Raw genomic sequence first — 20,364 nt, forward strand, 5'->3', positions numbered from 1 at the left:
GGAATAACTGAATTAAAACAAGGTTTTGCGAATAAAAGAAATACAGAAATTTCATGATATTAATCCAGATTGATTTTTATTCTTTGGGGCTGCACAGTGGCGCAGTTGGTAGAGCTGTTGCCTTGCAGCAAGAAGGTTCTGGGTTCAATTCCCGGCCCGGGTCCCCCTGCATGGAGCCTGCATGTTCTCCCTGTGCATGCGTGGGGTTTCTCCGGGTACTCCAGTTTCCTCCCACAGTCCAAAAATATGACTGTTAGGTTAATTGGTCTGTCTAAATTCTCTAGGTGTGAATGTGTGTGTTGCCCTACGACAGACTGGCGACCTGTCCAGGGTGACCCCGCCTCTCGCCCGGAACGCTAGCTGGAGATAGGCACCTGCACCCCTCCTGACCCCGACAAGGGTGTAAGAAAATGGATGGATGGATAATTTTTATTCTTTGTTTGTTTACAAAATGGCGACAACGCTGACGTATGATTCGTGTACCGTCTAGAGTTCTATTTCTATGCTTTAGACCCTACTATGCCAAGCAAAGCTCGATTACACTGAAATGGGCTTCCGTAGTTTCGAGGTAGCGACAGAATAACTGCTTGTAAGGCTGCAAAACCCTAAAACTAACAAAAACAGAAGTCAAACATGGTTATTTTACAAAATAATTGAAACGAAAAATATTTTTAAAAGTTTACTTTATTTTTATACATTTTGTTTTTCAGAATGAAATACCAAATGTTTACATTCGTTTAAAGAGAAAAACGTTTTTAGTTTTAAACTTTTTAAAAATGCATTATGGGCCCATCCCAGGCCTGGTTCTGATCAGGGTCGCGCAGTTCTCGCTTGATGTACTGCTGCAAAACGAAAGGTTCATTCAATCTGTTTCCTTTTTCTGCTCAGTCGAATTTCACAGTCTATTGATTCAGATTGTGGTGTATTATTTGCATGTAACTGTGAATCTGACTGTATTGGGTTGAACTCTAATAGGATGAACTGGACTGGACAGTTTAATGTGATTGCATATGTTAAGATGAAGTGTTTTGAGATTTCCTTAGCTTATAGGTGATTTTAAAAAAAAACTACCACTGTAATTTAACATCGGGTCCAATGGTTTACTGTAAGGTTTTTATTTACATTTTGCACAGCATGAGCAGGGTCGTATAAATTATTTCTTCATCTAGCGCCAAGAATTCTAAACAAGAATATGTCAAACAGTTCTGTCTGCATGCGGAATGAGTATTTTATTCATAACCAGTTTATAAAAATAAAATACAAAATAATTCTAAAATAAAAACAAAATTAAAGAAACACTGTACAAAGCATTTATATGATACAAATAAAATATCAAACATAAATAATTACAGGTATATACAATGCAAAAATCCCACTTGTTACATTCCTTCCTTGAAGCTGTACAGTGACATTTCAAAAACAATGACATATGCTACAGCAAATAAAAAAATATTAAACATAAAAAAAAATCCTGATTTTTGAATTTAAAATAAAGTTGAAGCTAATGTCAAAATAAATAAATTCAAGTCAAGCATTTCTAAGTCATTGACAAGTATTCTAATGTGGCATGAACAGTGTTTTTTTATTTTACCTCATTTTTCGAAGAAGAAAACAAAAGCCAGAACAGAGATAAGTTTGCTCTTTTGGTCTGTGTGTAGAAGGAACCACTAATATAAAAAAAAACAACAACAAAAACGACACCGTTCTATCTGCAAGTCACTTTCAAAAGTGACAAAGGAAATCTAACTTGGACAGAAACACTTACACTATGACTACACACACCACTTCTGTGCATTAATAAGAAAAACCATGACGAAATCTCATTATCATAGAAAACCAGCAGCATTGTTTAGCATCTGTTCCTTCCTCTCATTGAAGCATATAAGTTATTGGTTTTTTTGGGGTTTTTTTACAACACTGTTTTGTTTTTAAATTTAAATACGACTGAATATCTTACAGGTATTTATTAAAAGTCTGCGTAATGAATTTTAACAGCTGAGGGTACTTTGATGTCTGCGGGACAGTTCACATATTGGATGTAAAAAAATAATAAATAAAAAGAAATTACTACAAACATACGCCATGGAGATTGACCAGCTCCCCCCAAGTTTTTCTTATTTCATTTGTGGAATACAGGTACACTTCAGGGTGGTTTTGCACACAAAAGTTTGCCTTTTTTTAATTATTATTATTATTCCTGGATCTCCGAGGAACAGTACGGACAGGAGAGAAGAAAGGAATATTCCGTTTTTTGCTCTAGTGGTGAAACGATCTCCAGCACAGACAAGGCTCAGTCATCCCTCGCTATATATACAGAGGGGCAGGGAAGAGGCATTTAAGGCTGTTCTGACTGAACGCTGTCCGCCTTCGGGATGAGTCATCAGAGCTGCTCGGTGAGACTAATCTGCGCGAGTCGAAAGAAGCGGGACCATTTCACATCTGAGAGCGAGCCGCATCTCAGCTCGAGCCATCAAAAATATTTGGCAATGTCACCATTGTCTTTGTCCTTATGTATAGCAGCATCTAATCACGCAGGATCTCATACGACTACAATCTCCTCCATTTTGTGCATCAGATTAGTGGAATGCAGTACTAAAAACAGCATCATGTACAGTGCCTTGCAAAAAAATATATGCACACTAGTAGAACCTTTCCACTGTTGTTTAGAGTGACAGTCACGCTGGATTTTATTTAGCAGTGTCAGAATAAATATCAAAACATGATATTTGAATACAGGCCAGATAAAGTCACATAAAATCCAAATGTAATGCACTATATAATGATGGCTGCCATTGTAGCACAATTGCCATGGTGAATCATGATGGTGGAGATACTTTTTTTTTTTTTTAGCAGGACATTGGTCGTGGGTTAATAAAACTAAATCCAGAGCATTCCAGAAGGTAAAACAATGAATAGGTTGCAAAAGGCTAGACACTACAATGGACCAGAGCTACAATGGACTATTTAAATCTAATCATATGGCCTAGTCAATGTCCAGCCCTAAGCTCAATTGGGAATCTGTAGTAAGACTTGAAAGTGTATGTTCAGTCGCTCTCCGTCCAATCTGAACTTTTGTAGAAATTGTGAAAAACCTTTCTACCCTTTCGCCTCACAATTATGAACTATTTTGTTGTATCACATAAACTCTCAATAAAATAAAATTTCAGTTTTCGATTGTAACATGACCAGATTTGGGTAGTAATAACAAGCTACGTGTGCATTTACTTCTGTAACATTTTGAAATAACAAACAAACAAACAAACAAAAACTTTTAGGAGTATTTTTGCTACACTGTACTTTTTATCTTTACTTGAGCATTTTCATTATGAAGTATGTTCTTCTCTTATTAGTGTAACTTTTATAGATACTCTACCTACTGTGAGTAACTTTACTGAATGGAGAAGAAGCTTCTTTCAACCAAAAATTCACTGGACACAAACACGCACCTAAAGTATTTTGTTGAAGTTTCATAGGTTTTATATAGAAAAAAATTGATTTGGGAAAAAATTTCATTTTGTCTGGTTTTGTTATGTTGGAATTATGTTATTTGTACGAGTCATTTCCATTTTAATTTTTAAAATACCAAAACTTCCACATAAGTTTATATTTCAGTCCATTTGATGGTGTGGTTTTAAAATATTTAAAATATATTTTTTACTCTTGATTGAGTGAATTCTCGGACGGCTACTTTTTACTTCTACTTGAGTAAAAATTATTTTTTAAGAAGTGTTGCTCTTACTCGAGTACAACTTTTGGAGATGTGTCAGTATTTTTCCAAGGAACTGTAAGCCGCAACATAATTGACCCAAATCAGGACAAGAAGCACAAAGACACAGGGTCTAAGGAACGAAATCTGTTGACTTATTCAGGTACTGATGTTCTCATTGGGTTAAATGAAGAATACCACTTGATGCAACACGCTGTGCGACTCTTTTGCTCAGCAGCTGGTATAACGTGAAGGAGGCTGAAGTTAGCAGTATCGTACAAGTGAAGGGTCCAGAAGGAGGAGGCATAGCGAGGAGTTAAGATAAAATTGATAAAACAGCAGCCAGGAACGGTCTTCAGTGCAGGATACATGGAGGTTTAAAGCATTGTTTTGTTTTGTAAAATGTTCATATGGCCTCAATTTTCTGTATTATCAGAGGGTTTTGTGTTTTTTTTTATTTTGGGGGTGGGGGGTTGCTTTTGTTCAAAGCCAAAAACAGCGACACAAAGATATACATCAACCCTGAAACCGATAAACTGTCCCTTCCCTCCCCTAACCCCCAAGGAGCTACTTTGTCCAAAAACTACAAAATGTCCTTCTTGCTACCTTGGTTATAGAAATAAAGATTAATGTAAAGGTTCAACATTTTAAGTGCTGGCACACGTCTTTTTGGCCTTTTATTCCCAAATTACAAACACATGAGAGTAAATCTTTAAGCTGCCCAAAGTGCCAAGGCACATGCTGAGAGAAACGTCTGCGTCCATGCATTACTCACCAGTAACGCACCTTATGCTGTTCAGGCTACGTCAACCGCGACCACTTGAGAAAAAAAAAAAAAACATGATCCACTTATTTCTGTCCTAAAAATCCTAAGTTAACCTCACAGCATCACAGTAGGCACAAAACGGTGCGCGATGTCACGCACTTTACACGGCTGATTGTATAGAGGGCCACCGAGCAATCCCTCCGATTAAACACTTAAAACTAATGTGACGGGTCACACGTCTGGGGAAGGAGGTCTGAAGAAGCTTTACAATAAATACTTCAATAAAAAACAACTTTAGACAAAGTATAGCTTACTTTAGCAAAAACGTACTATAATACCCTGCGTGCAGTCTCCAAAAGCAGAACCGAGGCAAATTCTTCATTGAGTTGGAATCAGCTACACTGTAATTCCCAAGTGCATTTAAAAAAAAACAAAAAACAAACAAACAAAAAAAGAATTAAACCGCTACTAACACCTAATCAGGCATAACGTTATAACCACCTGCCAGGTAGCGGGTCGGTATCAGCTGCCAAACAGCTCTGACCCATCAAGGTTTTGGACTCCACCAAACCCCCAGAAGGTGTGGTGTGTGGTAGGGTGTCCAGGATCCTTCTAGGTTCCATAAGTTGCAAAAATGTTTCGGCACATCCAAAAATGGCTCGACTCCAGTGAGATCAGGAGGAATTAGAGGCCAAGTCAAAACCTAGCAGCATTCCTGAAACAATTTTGTACCGACGTAAAGCACATTGTCCTGCTAAAAGAGACCAAACCCACTAGGGATCATCACTTCCACGAAAGGATGTTCGTGCGTGGTCTACAATAATACAACAGCCAACTGGTGAAAGGGACGAAACCCAACGAAACATCATCAAAAGCATTACACTTCTTCTCCTGGGCTACCTTCTTCTATCATGGTTTCCTAGTCGCATGTGTTTCTAAGCAGCAGCAGTTCTTGCTTGAACGGCACCCTGTGCTAAACTCCAACCAATCAAAAATGGAGGAAGTTTGAGATTCCAAGAAGGTGGTTTGTGAAGTTCCTCACAAACCACCTTACACAGCCTCCCTCCGCAGCAAGCACGGGTTGCCAACTTCCCATTGACTGCACATTAAGGCAGTAGAGAAACTTATTTAGCACAGAAGTTTTTTATGTTTTTAATCTGGTGCCATCCAGTTTTTTTAATGCCATCATGGGCCCATATTCCCCAGATTACACATGTTCTCCATTTGACCTAAAAGAAAAGGTGATTTTGTCCCTTTCACCAGATGCTCACCTGGCCATTGTTGTGCAGCAGTGAACAGGGGAGTGGAGGGGGGTTGTTGCATGCAGCCGCATACGCAACAAACTCTGAAGCACTGCGTGTTGTGACACTTTTCTATTAGAAATGGCACAATTTTCTTAAGCAATCGAGCTGGAGTATTTCATTTGTTTGGTTGGACCAAACAGATCCACCCCGACGCTTATAACTCTCAACTTTGCCGACCCGCTATTGCTCCCTCTTTGGACCACTTTTAATTGATACCAACCACAGCAGTCAGGGATCGACCTAAGAGAACGGCAGCTTTAGAGATACTGAACCCAGAACAACTTGGCTCTTGTCAAACTCACACAAATCCCCAGTTTTTTTCAGCTTTAAGGAGAAAATATTCACTTGCTCCCTACTACTATCCTACTCAATCAAAGTTGCCCCATCACCTGTGGGTGGTTATGTTATGCCTGATTGGTGTATGTCAATGTACAGGATAGGTCAAAGATAAAGGCTCAACGTAGCTATTGTTCTATGTTATACTACTACCTGCAGCATGATAAAGACACAGCTTTAGTAATACGAGTATCTGCATGTAGCCTCTTTTTTTTCTTGCTAGTTATACCTGCGAGGCTCAGTTTGAAAGATGAAATTGAAACGAAAGCTGATATTTAAGTTAGCAAGTAGTCAAAACATCTGAAAGGTCAGACAAACCCTGTGTGCAAACACGGGAGGAGGGGAACGCTTGGAAGAGAAGGAGGTCTGGAACTAATAATACAAAAGAGGAACGAGGTGTTTTACTGACTGAACAGGAAGACTCAGGCCTATTTTCCAACTGACGTCTATCCTATCGTCACTGGAATCCTCACTTCCTTCGCTATGGCGTTTACAATCGGGTTGCGAAATTATCTGCTCAGCTTGCTGGAGCACTTGCCCTCTCGGCTGCAGCCCTTTCCCCGGGACAGGTGGAGCGGGCTCGTGCGCGCCTGCCGACTGCAACACGTCTCCTGGTGGTGGAGGTAGAAGCGGCGCGGAGGCGGCGACCCCGAGAAGCTGGGGGGCGAGTGGCTCCGGCCCAGGCAGCCCCCGCCGCCTCCGCCGCCTCCGCCGCGGTGCTCGTGGCGGGACGGCGAGGAGCTGACGGAACGCTGCAGCGAGGAGGAGCTGCGCGGCGAGGCGCTGGAGCTGCGGTGGTGATGGTGGTGATGGTGGTGGTGATGCGGGGAGCTGGTCAGGCTGCAGACGCCCATCCTGGAGGCCCCGTGCTGCACCGGGGAGCGGTGGTGAAGGGGGGAGCCGCGGGTGCCATGCATCAGCTGAGCGATGCATGACAGGAGGTTCGAGTCGCTGGTGCTAACAGCCCGGATGCGGTAGCGCCTGAGTCTACACGGGAAGATAAAGACGGTGAAATATATATAGATATAGATATATAATTTATCAATCATTCTGACAATCAATTAATTGGATAAAAATAAATGGTGCATTTCTCCAGATTTTTCATTTAACTACTTAAGCCTCTTTTATTGAACAATAGAAATACATTAAAGAATGCAAATAAGCAAATATTCCAATTCCTTTCTTCAAATAAGAAGATAAATATTTCATTGCCAAAAATGAAATAACAGCATTCCTTCAGTGAATGCTTGATCATTTGTAACAAAGGATGTATCTGAAGCTTATAATTATAATCTTATAATCAATATAATAAGACTTATAATCAATGCAGTGTTGTGCTGATCTATTGATTATTTTCTTGAGTAAACAATTAGTAATTGGACATTAAAATGTGCTTATGAATAGATTTGTTGTATTTTTTTGCAGAATTTGATGAATTCTGGGTAAAATATATTTACGTACAAAGGCTTTTTTATATATCTTAATTGCAAAATGTAAATATTTAAGTTAATTACTGCCTGGATGTATTTTTTATTGTTTTTAAATGTTCATTAGAATTGAAGGTTTATTTATCTTTGGGAATGTGTTCTTGCTTTTTTAGGCCATTACGTTATATTACTTGAAAATGGTTTCAAAAACAACAATATAAAAGCTTATCACAATAATTTTTGAGACAAGTGATCGTCTAGCAAAATTTGTTATTGTGACAGGCTTGTGTATTGTTAACGATCAATCGATTACTGTAATAGTTGACGATTCTTTCAATAATCGATTAATCACGATTAATACAATTAATCAGCCACATATTTTATTTAGGAGTACTTGAGTAAAGGGGGCTCAATAAAACTGCATGCTGTATTCTCTTTGCAACTGTAAAAAAAACAACAAAAAAAAACATTTCCTTCCGCTTCACAATAAAACAATCTAATCTCTTTCGTAAGGCAGTGTACATTGGGCCACTGAAATGTGGAAGCGGGCGTTACCTGCCCTCCACTTGGGTGCGACAAGGTGGCTTCCCCGGGGGCGGGCGCGGCAGGAACTGGGCGGTCAGCTGCTCTGCGGAGGCGGCCGAGTGAACGGGACGAGGGATCCTGCTCTTCCGAGAGAGGGGGCTGGAGGAGGAGGACAAAGACAGACCCTCGTCCCCTTGGCGGTCGGAGCGGGAGCCGACGAGGGAGTCCTCGTCCTGAGAGCGGTCGGAGGCGGACGACAGCGGGTCCCTGACGAGGGAGGCTACGGCGCCGCGGCGATCAGAGAGGGACGGGGAGGCGGTAGGAGAGGGGACGGGGCCATGGTGGCAGGCTTTTTTCTGCAAAAGTTTCTCCTTGGCTGACCCCGGAGGGGGGAGCTCGAGCAGGCTGGAGGGCTCAAGCACGGGGATGCGACTTTGCCTGCGGCTGGGGTCCTTGCGGGGGGCAGCGGACGAGGAGCAGGAGGGGGTAAGAGTCACATTGCCCCTGTCTTCCTCCCTAGTCTGTGCCTCCATCGCACATGGGGCCGGGGAGGCGTCATTTTTGGGGTCTTTGTGTTTCGAGAGCTCTCCAGCGGCTTGGGCATTACAAGGCAGAGAGACGCAGCCGTTGGCAAAAAGGGGGCTGCGAGGAGAGAACTGATGAGGCGAGTGGGGGGAGCGGGGGGAGCGAGGAGAAGACGCGCGGCTTGGCACGGGGCTTTGAGCTTTGGCGTGAGCGTCCCCATTCGCCAACGTTTCAGCCAGCGGGTCCGTCGGCGTCCCCGGATGGGTGGGCGCATGTTCCTGCTGGGAGTTGATCTGCTGAGTCTCACCTTCAGCATCACCACGCCTCTCCAGCAGGAGGCACTGTGGAGCGCTGTCTGATCCCGACTGCGAGGATAGACCTGAAGGACGCTGAGCTGTCAGCTGGATGGGGAAGGGAGGAGGACGAGAGAAGAGGGGGAAGGGAAAAAGCAAAAAACAGGTGTTATTCAACCAAACCTAACGCTAAAAATGGGAATAAATTGCTTATAATATAAAAAGGTCTGTTGCTGGTAGACCACAACATGTGGAGTTGTGCTGTAGATCCGCAGCAAGAGCCAGATGCAGATGTGTTGAACGGAGAGGAATTTGATATTAATAAAAGAAAATGGTAAACAAATGGTGATTAGTTGAGCAACAGCATGCAAAACCATAGCTACCCATTAATCAGACCGAAACACACGAGCGCTATGGCAGTGTCAGTCAAGCTGTGAGTACTAAACCGGCAAGGACAGGAAACGTTCACGCAACTTCGCAGGGGGCTTCAGCGAAGAGAGGGTGAGGAACAAATACAGGGAGAGAGAGAGGAAGAGGAAGATAGAGAGGACAAAGACGATCTGAAACAAAAGAGATCATGCAACCTGTAGTCATGACTCCACATTCCCCAACAGGCATGCCACAGTCAGACATAGACACACCCTACTAATCACATGACAAGGACACATCTGAACCCATGCTCTATCTGGCCTGCACAATGACCCCTCTACATTGATCTGGGAGAGAGAGAGCTGCACAAACAAGCCAAGCCCAAAGGAACACACAAGGAAAATAAACAGCTATAACCAGCAACAGAAGAGAAGACGGAAACCAAGAATGAAAAATATATAGAACAAATATGTTGCTACGGGTGTAGAGAGAGAGAGAGGAAGCGGAATGGAGGCTCGTCTGTTTCTACGGGAACAGTGATGGGAGATTCATCACCTGCTGAAGCTGGGCGCGGGTGATACGTATGACTGAGGGAAACTTGGCGTTGGCGGCACCGGCAGGGATGGCCGGCAGCTTCCTGCGACTGGGCGAGCGAGAGCCCGGGGAAGGGTTTGTTGGCAGAGGGAGGGAGGAGGTGGAGGAGGAAGGGCGTTGCTGCTGCGGCTGCTGGTCGGCGGACTGGCTGCGCCTCAAGCCCGCTGACTGGCGCAGGTGCAGCGGGTCCGACAGCGTGGTGAGGAGGGTGTGAGGGCTGGGAGAGCGCAGCGGGATGGGGCTGGACGTCCGCGCCAAGACCTCCTCGGGTAGAGACGGAGGTGAGGTGGGGAACTAAGAGAGGGGAGGGTATCGGGGGAGGTGAGGGTAGAGGGGGGTTGGAGAGAGGAGGGACTGTGAGATTGATGAGGGTGTGTGAAGATGGAAGTGGTGTGAGGTGGAAGAGACGAGCTGCTCTGGCAGGGAGCGCCACAAGAAGTTGCTTTAATCAAAACTGGTAAAGGATTTAGGAGGTGAGGTAGGAACTTTAGGTAAAAGGGGTCTGTGTTTATTTAAATGAAAGACGGTAGTTCTGCTTGAGGTGGGGAGAATTGGCAGTAAGTTCTTACAGTGTCTTGCAAAGGTATTTCTATACAGTCACATTTTTTTTGTTATTTTCTAGAGTGGGAAGACGTGGCAAAGGTCAATGGCCAAGGACTCAGGCCTCCATACACTGAACCCCGAGCCATCGCCTCGCTTTAAAATTGTAAACTTAAATGGATTTTATTAGGATTTTACATGATTGTCCAAAACTACAAGGTTTTCTTTTCCTTCTTTTACAAATAAAAATCTAAATATTATGGCATGTTTGCTATTGTATTAAATCCCCAAAGCAGCAATTTAAGTGGTGTCAATATATATGCTTTGATTCAGGTCAATTTAACTCATTTTAAATAACATTTCTGCTGTATGCATACAGGCCTGTCACAATAACTAATTCTACTGCGATAAACGATAACTGTTATTTTGAGATCATTTTCAAGAAATATAATGGCAAGGGCGTAATAAAGCCAATACATCCTCTCAAAAACTAATCGACTTTAATTTCAAAAAATCATTTAAAGCTGGAAATTGAAGATATTTTAACTATCCAAAAATGAATAAACAAAACAACAAATAAAATGAATACTGAAGACTGTACGCAAAACTGTTGTCATTCAGACTTTGGTAAGAAAGACACAAGGAAAATAATCAGTCATGGAAGAAGTTTGTTTTAATTTATCATGCAGTTAATTGATTTACTGCTAGTTGCCACAGGCCTATTTGAACATTTGTGTTTTATTTTCATATATTGTAAATAGTGTTGTTTTTAATGCACTTTTTTTAAAGGATCCTATTGAGTTGCACATTCCTTTAGATTGGAGCATGTTACTTTTGATAACGGCACAGTATATATATATGTATATATATTTTAATACTTTTATCTTTCTGTGAAGCTTTATGTCTCATGTTTCTGTTGTCACACCTTAATTTTCCCACTCTAATAAAGGATATGTTTAATCCATTCCATCCCCACAGCATGATGCTGCCACCACCACCATGTTACGCCCTTTAGATGACGGGCTTGGATGTCCAATGTTTGGCCTCGTCTGCATTTAGACTGAGATTGCATTATTAAAAAAAGCAAACTATTTAATGATGAGGCAGCATCGTCAGTATAAAGTGCATAAAATCTGAATCAAATGCTTTGAAGTTTGTGTTTGCAAAGTGACAGAATATGAAACAAATTGAAGGGGTGTGAGTATTTTCTGGAAGGCACTGTAAGTTTTCACAGTTGAATTATAGATTGAGAAGAAATGTAACACTGAACTAAGTTGTCTACTGCGAGAATATGAATAGCAAAACAGCAAAAATATTTAACTTAGAAAAATAAAAAAAGCCTTTGGAAATTAATTTGTGAAGCAAAATAGAGAAAAAAAACAAACAAACAAACAAATACTGCGACCAAAGTAAAGCTGCGCACAACTACTCCAAACGAAACCGAAGGTTAAAATCATAAGCTCTCTCTTTTTTTCTTTTCTTTTTTTTTCCCATGCTCTGATCTGATTGAAGCACTCAGGCTGAGTTGTATCTGTTTCTAAATATGTACACAGGTGAAAGAGCAAGCAGACACAAAGCGGTAACATTTACCTTCAGACTACGGCAAGATGCAGCTGGTGGGACACTGATTGTTGTATGATAAAAGCATCGAAGTTCTAGACCTAGAACTCTGACTCTGTGCAGCTTTTTATCCTTGTAAAAATGCTGACTACAGTCATCATCATGTTTGGCATGTTGTGAAGCGGCCTTCCCGTGAAGGGCCTTACCTGAGTCAGGATTCCCTCAGCCAGAGCTTCAGCTGGACTGGTTGGGGTAATAGGAGGCAGAGCCCCCGCGGGGCCCACACTGAGCTCCAACTTGTCCACTTTTACGCTTCCTTTGGAGGAAGCCGCGCTTTCTTGCTTGGCTCTGCCAGAGTTAGGGGTCGGGCTTCTCTTTTCCCATCCGGGAGATGCTTCCTCCGGTTGGAGCACCTCCGGCTCCTCATCCTCCTCCGATGGGCTTGCCGTGGCTTTGGCTCCGGGGGAGCCACTGGGTCGCTCCACCATTACCCACTCCCTCGAGTCAATGTCCTGCCTCCCAGAGCTCAGATTAAGCGCCACAAAGCCACCACTACTGGCCGCCCCCTCTCCCTGCTCAAAAGACGCCGGTGAAGCCGGTTTAGGAGAACCGGCTCCGGACAGGAACTCCTCGTCGTAATGCCAGACGCGATCGGGGCGCTCCCCGGCGGACCCAGCTTGACCCTGAGTTGCTGGAACGACAGCAGCCTCCATGCCCTGGTGCTGGGCGCCAAACTGTTGTTTCCCTAAACTAAAGGACAGACGCAAAAAAAAAAAAAGAAAATGAAAACAACTCAAGGTTTAACCCAAAGAAATTTATTGTACACACTGCAAAAACACAAATTCTTGCCAAGTAGTTTTGGCATACTGTCTAGTGCAAGTATTTTACTACACTTGGAATAAGGCAAATGTAACTTAACTTTTCAGCAAGATATAGGAGCATGTTTTAAGTAAATAATTTCTTGCTGTTGATTTTAAATAACGTCACTTGTAACATTTTTTCCCCAGAAGTGAAAAGATCTGCCCGTGGAACCAGTACTTCCTCAAAAGTTACTCACAAGTTAGTTTTGTGTTATTTCCTGTGTACTCAAGATATTTGAAACAAAAACTAGACTAAATCTACTTGGTAAGATTGTGTGTTTTTGCAGCGTAACGCCTCACACATGGGCTGAATTGTAGGCACACTTTACCAGTTATCCAGGAGACGCTCTGGGCTGGACTTTGACTCCAGTCCCAGCCTCCTCTCCAGCTCCAAGCTGTGGATGTTGCGGAGCTTCCTCAGGGGAGGGCCCTCCCGATCAGAAGCCACCGCCTCCGAGTGCGGTTTGACGGGAGAGCCCAGACTTGGCCCTGCGTAGGGGCTCTGGTGTCCTTGTCTGGCCTGGTTGTTGCCTTGTTCCTCCTCTGCCGCAGCCTGTGCGACCGAGAAACACTTTCACGACTTTGAACGAATTTCAAATTCAACATTTGTGTAGGCCTGTGACTTTGCTGGATGATAAGCTGCCCCTGAAATTATTGCGATAAACGATAATATTGTTAATTTAGGACAATTTAGAAGTATCTTATTGATAATGGTATAATAATGCAAGTTTGTCCTCTAAACTTGAATTTCGTAAAAGGACTCTTTACACTGGAACCGGTAGACATTTGAAATAGCCAAAATAGAACGCAACAACCAAAAACAATAAATGAAACTGGAAAAACCACAAACAACCTGGATCTGTAAACACAATTGCACTTGAATAAGCTGCTGTAAATCCTCGCAAAAGTATTAATACTCCTTTAATTTTTCTACATTTTGCCATGTTACAACCTCAAAACTTGCCTTTATTTATTGGAACTTTCATAAGAAAATAATGATGATAAAGCGTATACGGTTTTGACATTTTTATAGAGAAAAGTATGGAGCGCATTTGTATTTAGCCTCTTTTTCTATGACAGATTTAAATCAGTAAAAAAAATTTAAAAAAATTTAAAACACACACATTATTCTCTTTCTACTTCACAATAATGTGCTACTTTGCATTGCTCTATAAAACAAAATACACTGTAGGGGCTCCCTTGTAAGGCGCCGTGTGTAGCCGAACCTTCCAGTGTCCCGTCCTGATCCGGTTCCGGTTTCGGTCCAGCTCTTCCCAGACGTCGGCCTCCTGGTTGCGATGCTGGTGGTGGGGGGAGCCCGGCACACGGTCGGGGCCGGGGTTGTTCTCCACGTCGCTCAGCTGCTCGTCCTGCAGAACCTCGTCTGTGTTCTCCCTCAGCAGGTCGCCGGGGATCAGAGAGGCGTTCACAATGCTGCGGCAACGAAATGTGCACACGCTATTAAAATACTGTAAAGCTTTAAAAAAAGACCAGTTGTCGCGCACTCCGCAGAGCTCGCCGAGGGATTTTGGCCTCGTACCCCATCTGCGCGGGAGTGAGTCGGGTGTGATGCTGCGGGGTTGTGGCGCTGGCGCTGATCGTCAGAGTGCCATCTGTGCTGGTTCGCTCCCAGTCGTAAGGGTCGTTTTCCACAACGTTGTAGGTTTTCATGCTGTTGTCGAACACCGACATCAACAGCTGCAACGACACACAGAGGTGTGATCTACCTTGTTGTCTGAATTTTTCGTTCAGGAAAATCCATCAGAGCTTTTCCGAGTATTGACCTGGTAGTCGGGCTTGGTGTAATAGTCAAGGCTAGAAATGTGTTCCAAGAATACGCCAAACTCTGCCGGCAGGTGTTTGAGCATCAGGCGATGGTCGTAAGTCTCTTTCAGTTTCCCCACGTGTTCCTGAGATTAAACAGATTTTTACTATTTGGTATATTTCATCACTCGAGGTGATTTGAACAAGCTTTTGATTTGAGAGTCGCCTCACTTTGTCTTTAATCTTCCTCCACGGCAACTGCCCGACCAAAAACTCCACCAGCATGTAGAAGAGAGACCACAGGTCGTCATGACGACCCATCTCCTGCAGAATTTAATAAACATTGTGTTTATATTTCATCACGATGACGAAAAAACTGAAAAGACGCTTCTGTGTGCATTTGAGCAACAGCAGCATCAATACAATCATACACTTTACTTGAGGCTAGAGAATCATTTTTACGCTTCATGTGTCTGACGTCGCTAATTAGCCTCAAACCTAAATTTCACTCGTATCGTTGGTGAAATCTTCATACAGATGCAATCAGATTTTTCTTTATAGAACCATGTAAGCTTTACTTTCAGCTTCACGTTTGTTCATTTCTTTATGTTTCTAGATTCAAGCCTAACAAATTGAGTGGACGTTTCTGGTTGAAACGTGACAGATGGAGTGCAAACTCTTTAGTTACTGTAAATCCACATTGGGTGGCATATCAGAGTGAGAAAATATTAAACCTCTTTGGACAGACACTCACCTTGTTCTTGTGCGCATTCACAGAGGCGTAGCGAACTGTTCCCCTGAACCCTGCGACTGGACGAGGCTAACAAATAGCATATATGGCAATTATATTCATAGAAAAAAACCCTCTAGAATGTGTTAGAGACTAGATCAAACATAGACTTGGTAAAATTCTGGAAGAAAACAAAAAACTAAAACTTTATGCATAAATCAATGAAATAAAATACAGTACAGTATTTAGCGTTAAATACTGTACTTGAACTACTTTCTGTTAAATACAGCAGTTTTCATTTTCAACCTTGTTTATTAAACATCTACTGTAGAAAAAAACAACAACAAAGACATACGGACTTTAGCTAATAATCTCCATGTTTGCCATCTTTGTAAAATAGTTCTATTATTTCTAGTCAGCATGAAATCAGAAAACTTTTAAGTAAAATAATAAAACAGTTAAGATACACGTTTCAAAACTAAATGCAGTGAAAATGTGGTAGATGGGTTTTTTTGTTTTGTTTTGGGGGTTTTTGCTGACCAATGATATTGATACATAAACTTGATCTACAGCCTTATGGTCAATAAATAGATGGCAAGAGAGGAGTCCACTTACAGGGCGGACCTCCTGACAGGAATTGGTGAACTGACGAGCCAAGCCAAAGTCCAGCATGTAGCAAGTCCGACAGGTACTGGGGAAACGGCCCATGGCGAAGTTGGACTGAAACAGAAAGAGGTCAGATACGAGGAGGTTAAAAAGTGCAGAATTTATAACTATCTGTGTATAACTATTATAACTATCAGAGCAGTTTATTTCTATCCATACAGCTCCGAGATGATGAGAAGATCTGTGACAACAGTTCACAGGGTAAACGATATTTACACTCTGGTACCTCAAGGCATTTAACCTATCACACAAAGACTTTCAGGTCATGCAGGGAGGAAAATCCTTACATCCACACTGTATGTCACGCAGTTTAAATACTGTAGACCAAAGTAGTTGACAGCAACACCAATTATTTGTCTCTGAATAACCATACTGTTTGAATTCTCTTGCCAGCACCACGTCTTTAACTCAAAAAATCTGCTGCACCCAAATATGCTTTTAATTGCCTTATTAAACTTTGTTAATTATAGCAGGCGTTTTCAAAGAAAGAGTGACCAAAATCCTGATTTTATTGCTCAAAAACAAAAAATGTTTACCATGTTTTTCCAGTTGAAATTTGTAAAAAAAAAAAAAAAACTTTAAAGTTTTGGATCTATTATAATTTACACATCCTTTTCTAACAAGTCCAACTTCTTTGTTTGTTTAATGAAAGTATTTTATGCTTAATTTATTATTAAATAAATAAAATATATATAAATAAAATATGTATATATAAAACATATATATATATATATATTTTTTTTTTTGGCCATCAAGTTGTTTCCGACTTGAATTTTTCCCATGTGGCAAAAATATTTGTACCCCTCTTCCGTAGACTATAAGGAAGCAACAAAAGGTTTACAGGAGACAAACTGCTCCCAGGATTTTTGCAACGCACCGGTTTGATGTCTCGATGCAAAAATCCGACAGAGTGAATGCTCTCTATGGCCTCCAGGATCTGGCGCCCCAGGCGTAGGGTGGTGCTGATGCTGAACGTTCCCCGAGGCATGCTCCTCCTCAAATCTGCCAGGTTTCGACCCTGAAAGACGGCACGGGTTATACGTTAGTCCAATGGCAGGTTTGAAAGACGACTCTGACCCCAACAGCCTTCACATATCAGGTGATGATGCTACAGAAAAGGAAACTTCACAGCAGCCGCTCCAGTACCAGAACAATGAATAAATAAAAATCAGACCACCAGAAGCCAAAACTGCCTATTATGACTAAACTGACTATGAGTTGGCTAATGGCCTTATCTGGTCAGGTGCTCAGCTGCAGTTTTTCCAAGACAACTGTTTCTGTTTAACACCCTCCAGTGTGTAGTTTGCAGGTTAGCAAATAAATTATTCATGAGAAGCTGTATTTTTAGACTTTTCTGAAATATTTATTTGGCTCACTTTTTTGTAAACAACTCCCAGACATGAGTAACATGCAGCCGGGAGCTGGCGGAGGGGGAGATGTGCATGACACATCTCAGGTGTCAGCGCAAAGTCAAACCAAGATCAGAGCAAATAGACTCCTTATGGGCAAACCTAGAGTCACGTTAGATGACATTAGTGGACATATAACTGAGCACAGTGAACTATTGTTCTTTCTCACGGCTCGGGTTTTCAGTACGGTTTGCTGTTGTTCACGAAAAACCAATAAAAGGTAGAGATGAAGTGAGTGATCAGTTAGTGACTGAATTGGACCAATGTTTATCTCGACCTGCCCTTACCTGTTATAGACCGTTCTGTAACTCCAAAAGACAATCTTTTTCTGACTTGAGTGCCACGTAAGTCCCACTTAAAACACTCTTGAGTGTGGAAGTTATTACGAAGGGAAAATATTATCCACTGAGAACATTTTACCTCATTTTTACTAATCACTGAACGAGGTTCGCCTTTGTCTCCTTATTGGACAAACTCATCTAAAAGATACAAAACGTGTGTTTCTTGTGGTGGTGTATTTCCCAGCATGGTTTTAATTGTACTGGAAACTTGATCAGACTAATTTTAATGTGTGACATTTCGAGGATTTATGCGTGTACCAACGTTTTGGCAGGAACTTAACTCTGGTTTGCCACAGTATCTCCACATCCCTGCCAGTATGCGTGTCAGGAACCAGATGGTTCTGATTTTACTGTGAAGCAAAGTCCCTCGTATTTTCTATTTACGACACGGGCAGCTAATACCGGCAGTTCTCAGGCCGGTAGACGTTACATTTTTCCAAGTTGTAAAAACAAATAAAAGAAAGAAACTGTTGTTTTTATATTTGGAGTGAAGGCATGTGGCATTGCTCCATGGCTCCATGGCTGACTCTGTGGCATACCCCATCCACCAACACTGACCTGAAGCTCCATCACCACATAGTTGAAGCGGTCGTTGCGGCCACATCCTACAAAGCGACAGACGTGATCTTTACCTAAGAGAACAAGGATAAAATTGTTTCAAGCTCACGGCCGACAATACAACCTCACCAGACACCAATGCTGGTATTTAGCCATAGTAATTACGTCTGTACTCAATGCGTTTTTTTCATATGGGCAGTATTGGCTCACTGCCCAGGGCAAGATTATATCAGAGGGTAGCATAAGCACATTGAAGTAAATAAAAAAATCTGTCAGCTGGGCCCAAACTGGTTTTTAATTTTTCATGGTTTAAAGCAAGAAACTTTCTACTGATTAATTGTTGTCAGGTAGCATTAGCATGCAGCCACTTAGACCTAATAAGTATAGAATGAGCTGGAATTACAACTACCAACAGTACGGAACAGCAACCTGATGATAACTGAACCATACACACCAGATAGCTAACGGGACATTACGTCCGTACAACAGAACCACAGACTCTAGAAAGAGTAAAGGTCGACGGTGGACGGCGTACATCAACTCTCAGCACGCATGCCTGGGGGATAAAACTATGCGTCGAACACTGCTGCGTTCCCAAAACCACAGAGTACATTCTGAATAAAAACATTCATGCGCATTTTATTGTCATCAAATTCTTATTTGGGGCAACAACAAGGTTAACTAATGCCATTCGTGGCTCTTGTGATGAGCGTGGGATGGCTAAGGAGCCTTGGAATGATACTGTTGGTCAATGTTTACTCTTGACAGTTGCRCGGATCAGCAGCGTTGGGGGATTAGAGTTGAGTTCGTCTCAAGTTACATGCAGGCTCCCTTAGGAAGCAGGAGAATCACAGGGCTGCAGGTCGAGGCCATTAGACAGCAAACCCGATCCCAGCTCATCGATTTTCATCTCGGATGGGCAAAAGAAACAACATGCTGGTTAAAACGCAAGTAGAGTTTGGAGTTTAAAAAAAACAAAAAAAACAAATCAAGTCTATGCAAAATTTTCTGRTGAATTGTAAGAAGAAATTGACAATCAGGACACTGCAGCAAAAATAAAGTGTCACCCAAACCGAGTTTCAGATGTATCAGATGACTTGTATTACACCTATCTGTCCCGAGAACTGATCCACACATYACTCAAAATGCCATTTCCTGTGTTTTCAAAAAGATTMATSTAAAAACAGTTTTCTTCTTCCCTACAACATTCACCCAATGACAAAAAGTACATGCATGTTGAATCAAATCAATAGGTCACTGTCGGCGTGGATCGATTGGTTCTTGTAAATGAATCCGCYGARCCCATTTCCACTCACCCTGAAGCTTCTTCAGGACGGCGACCTCCATCTTTAGCACCTGTTTGGGCTGCTGGGCCGATTCCACCTTCAGCGCCACGCTGCCCCGCGTCAGCAGGTCCTGMGCCTCGTAGATCTCYCCGAAACCGCCACCTCCTATCTTCTTTACCTGGAGGGAGGWTATAAAGGGAGGCAGACAGAATAATCATCTCAGAAAGGGTCAAAACAAACAGAACAAATCAAGCATCACGCAATGTCCAAACTGCTGTCCATAAAAGGTTTTCGAAGAACGATAGGCAAGGATTTCAGTTTCTAGATGTGTAGACATTTCCCATTTTCAATGGAAGTGAAACGCTGTTCGACAAGATATTAGGACATGGGGATGAACACAAATGCCCGCCACACTTTTAAGATTTCTGTTTGTAAACTATTCAGACGGAATTATGAGCACCGCTGTGTCGGTGGTGTACCCGAAATACATAAAGATCCCCCCCAAAAAACACTTTCAAGTTTATAGTTTTAACATAAGATGCTAAGAAAGTTCAAGACATTTGAATACTTTTACATTTCTGATTAGGATTTTAGAGAGAAAAAAAAGATTACTAGGGGAAGTCTTTATTATTTTCATTGAATGAAAATTGTGAGAATGTGAAAAGACAATCTGATTATAAAAGCGAAAACGTTATGGGACAACACAATGAACTCAACTCTGTCTTCTATGAAGCAGAATTATTCGTACTCTCATTATGTACTGAGCTCTGTAGATTATCTCAGCCTCCATCTCCTCTTCCTTCCA

The 20,364-nt window shown here is 42.1% G+C and overlaps 1 protein-coding gene across 3 annotated transcripts in view; it reads right to left on the bottom strand.

The window, feature by feature from the left end:
* Window positions 1-1,091: 1,091 nt before the first annotated feature.
* ttbk2a (tau tubulin kinase 2a) overlaps window positions 1,092-20,364 on the bottom strand; it is a 26,764-nt gene continuing 7,491 nt past the window's right edge. For 2 of the 3 annotated variants that reach the window (XM_017302505.1, XM_008399160.2), the window contains 14 exons: window positions 19,590-19,737; window positions 18,274-18,347; window positions 16,843-16,983; window positions 15,915-16,019; window positions 15,324-15,389; window positions 14,801-14,893; window positions 14,590-14,715; window positions 14,346-14,503; window positions 14,032-14,239; window positions 13,135-13,358; window positions 12,152-12,695; window positions 9,807-10,139; window positions 8,095-8,990; window positions 1,092-7,099 (listed from right to left, as the gene is read on the bottom strand). In XM_017302505.1, coding sequence (XP_017157994.1) covers window positions 6,622-7,099; window positions 8,095-8,990; window positions 9,807-10,139; window positions 12,152-12,695; window positions 13,135-13,358; window positions 14,032-14,239; window positions 14,346-14,503; window positions 14,590-14,715; window positions 14,801-14,893; window positions 15,324-15,389; window positions 15,915-16,019; window positions 16,843-16,983; window positions 18,274-18,347; window positions 19,590-19,620 — 3,477 coding nt within the window. In that variant the 5' untranslated portion in view covers window positions 19,621-19,737 and the 3' untranslated portion in view covers window positions 1,092-6,621. The remainder of the gene's footprint in view (window positions 7,100-8,094; window positions 8,991-9,806; window positions 10,140-12,151; window positions 12,696-13,134; window positions 13,359-14,031; window positions 14,240-14,345; window positions 14,504-14,589; window positions 14,716-14,800; window positions 14,894-15,323; window positions 15,390-15,914; window positions 16,020-16,842; window positions 16,984-18,273; window positions 18,348-19,589; window positions 19,738-20,364) is intronic. The other variant, XM_008399161.2, reaches the window with a different exon arrangement.

The sequence above is a fragment of the Poecilia reticulata genome, linkage group LG22 (genome assembly GCF_000633615.1).
Source record: "Poecilia reticulata strain Guanapo linkage group LG22, Guppy_female_1.0+MT, whole genome shotgun sequence".
Taxonomy (NCBI): domain Eukaryota; kingdom Metazoa; phylum Chordata; class Actinopteri; order Cyprinodontiformes; family Poeciliidae; genus Poecilia; species Poecilia reticulata.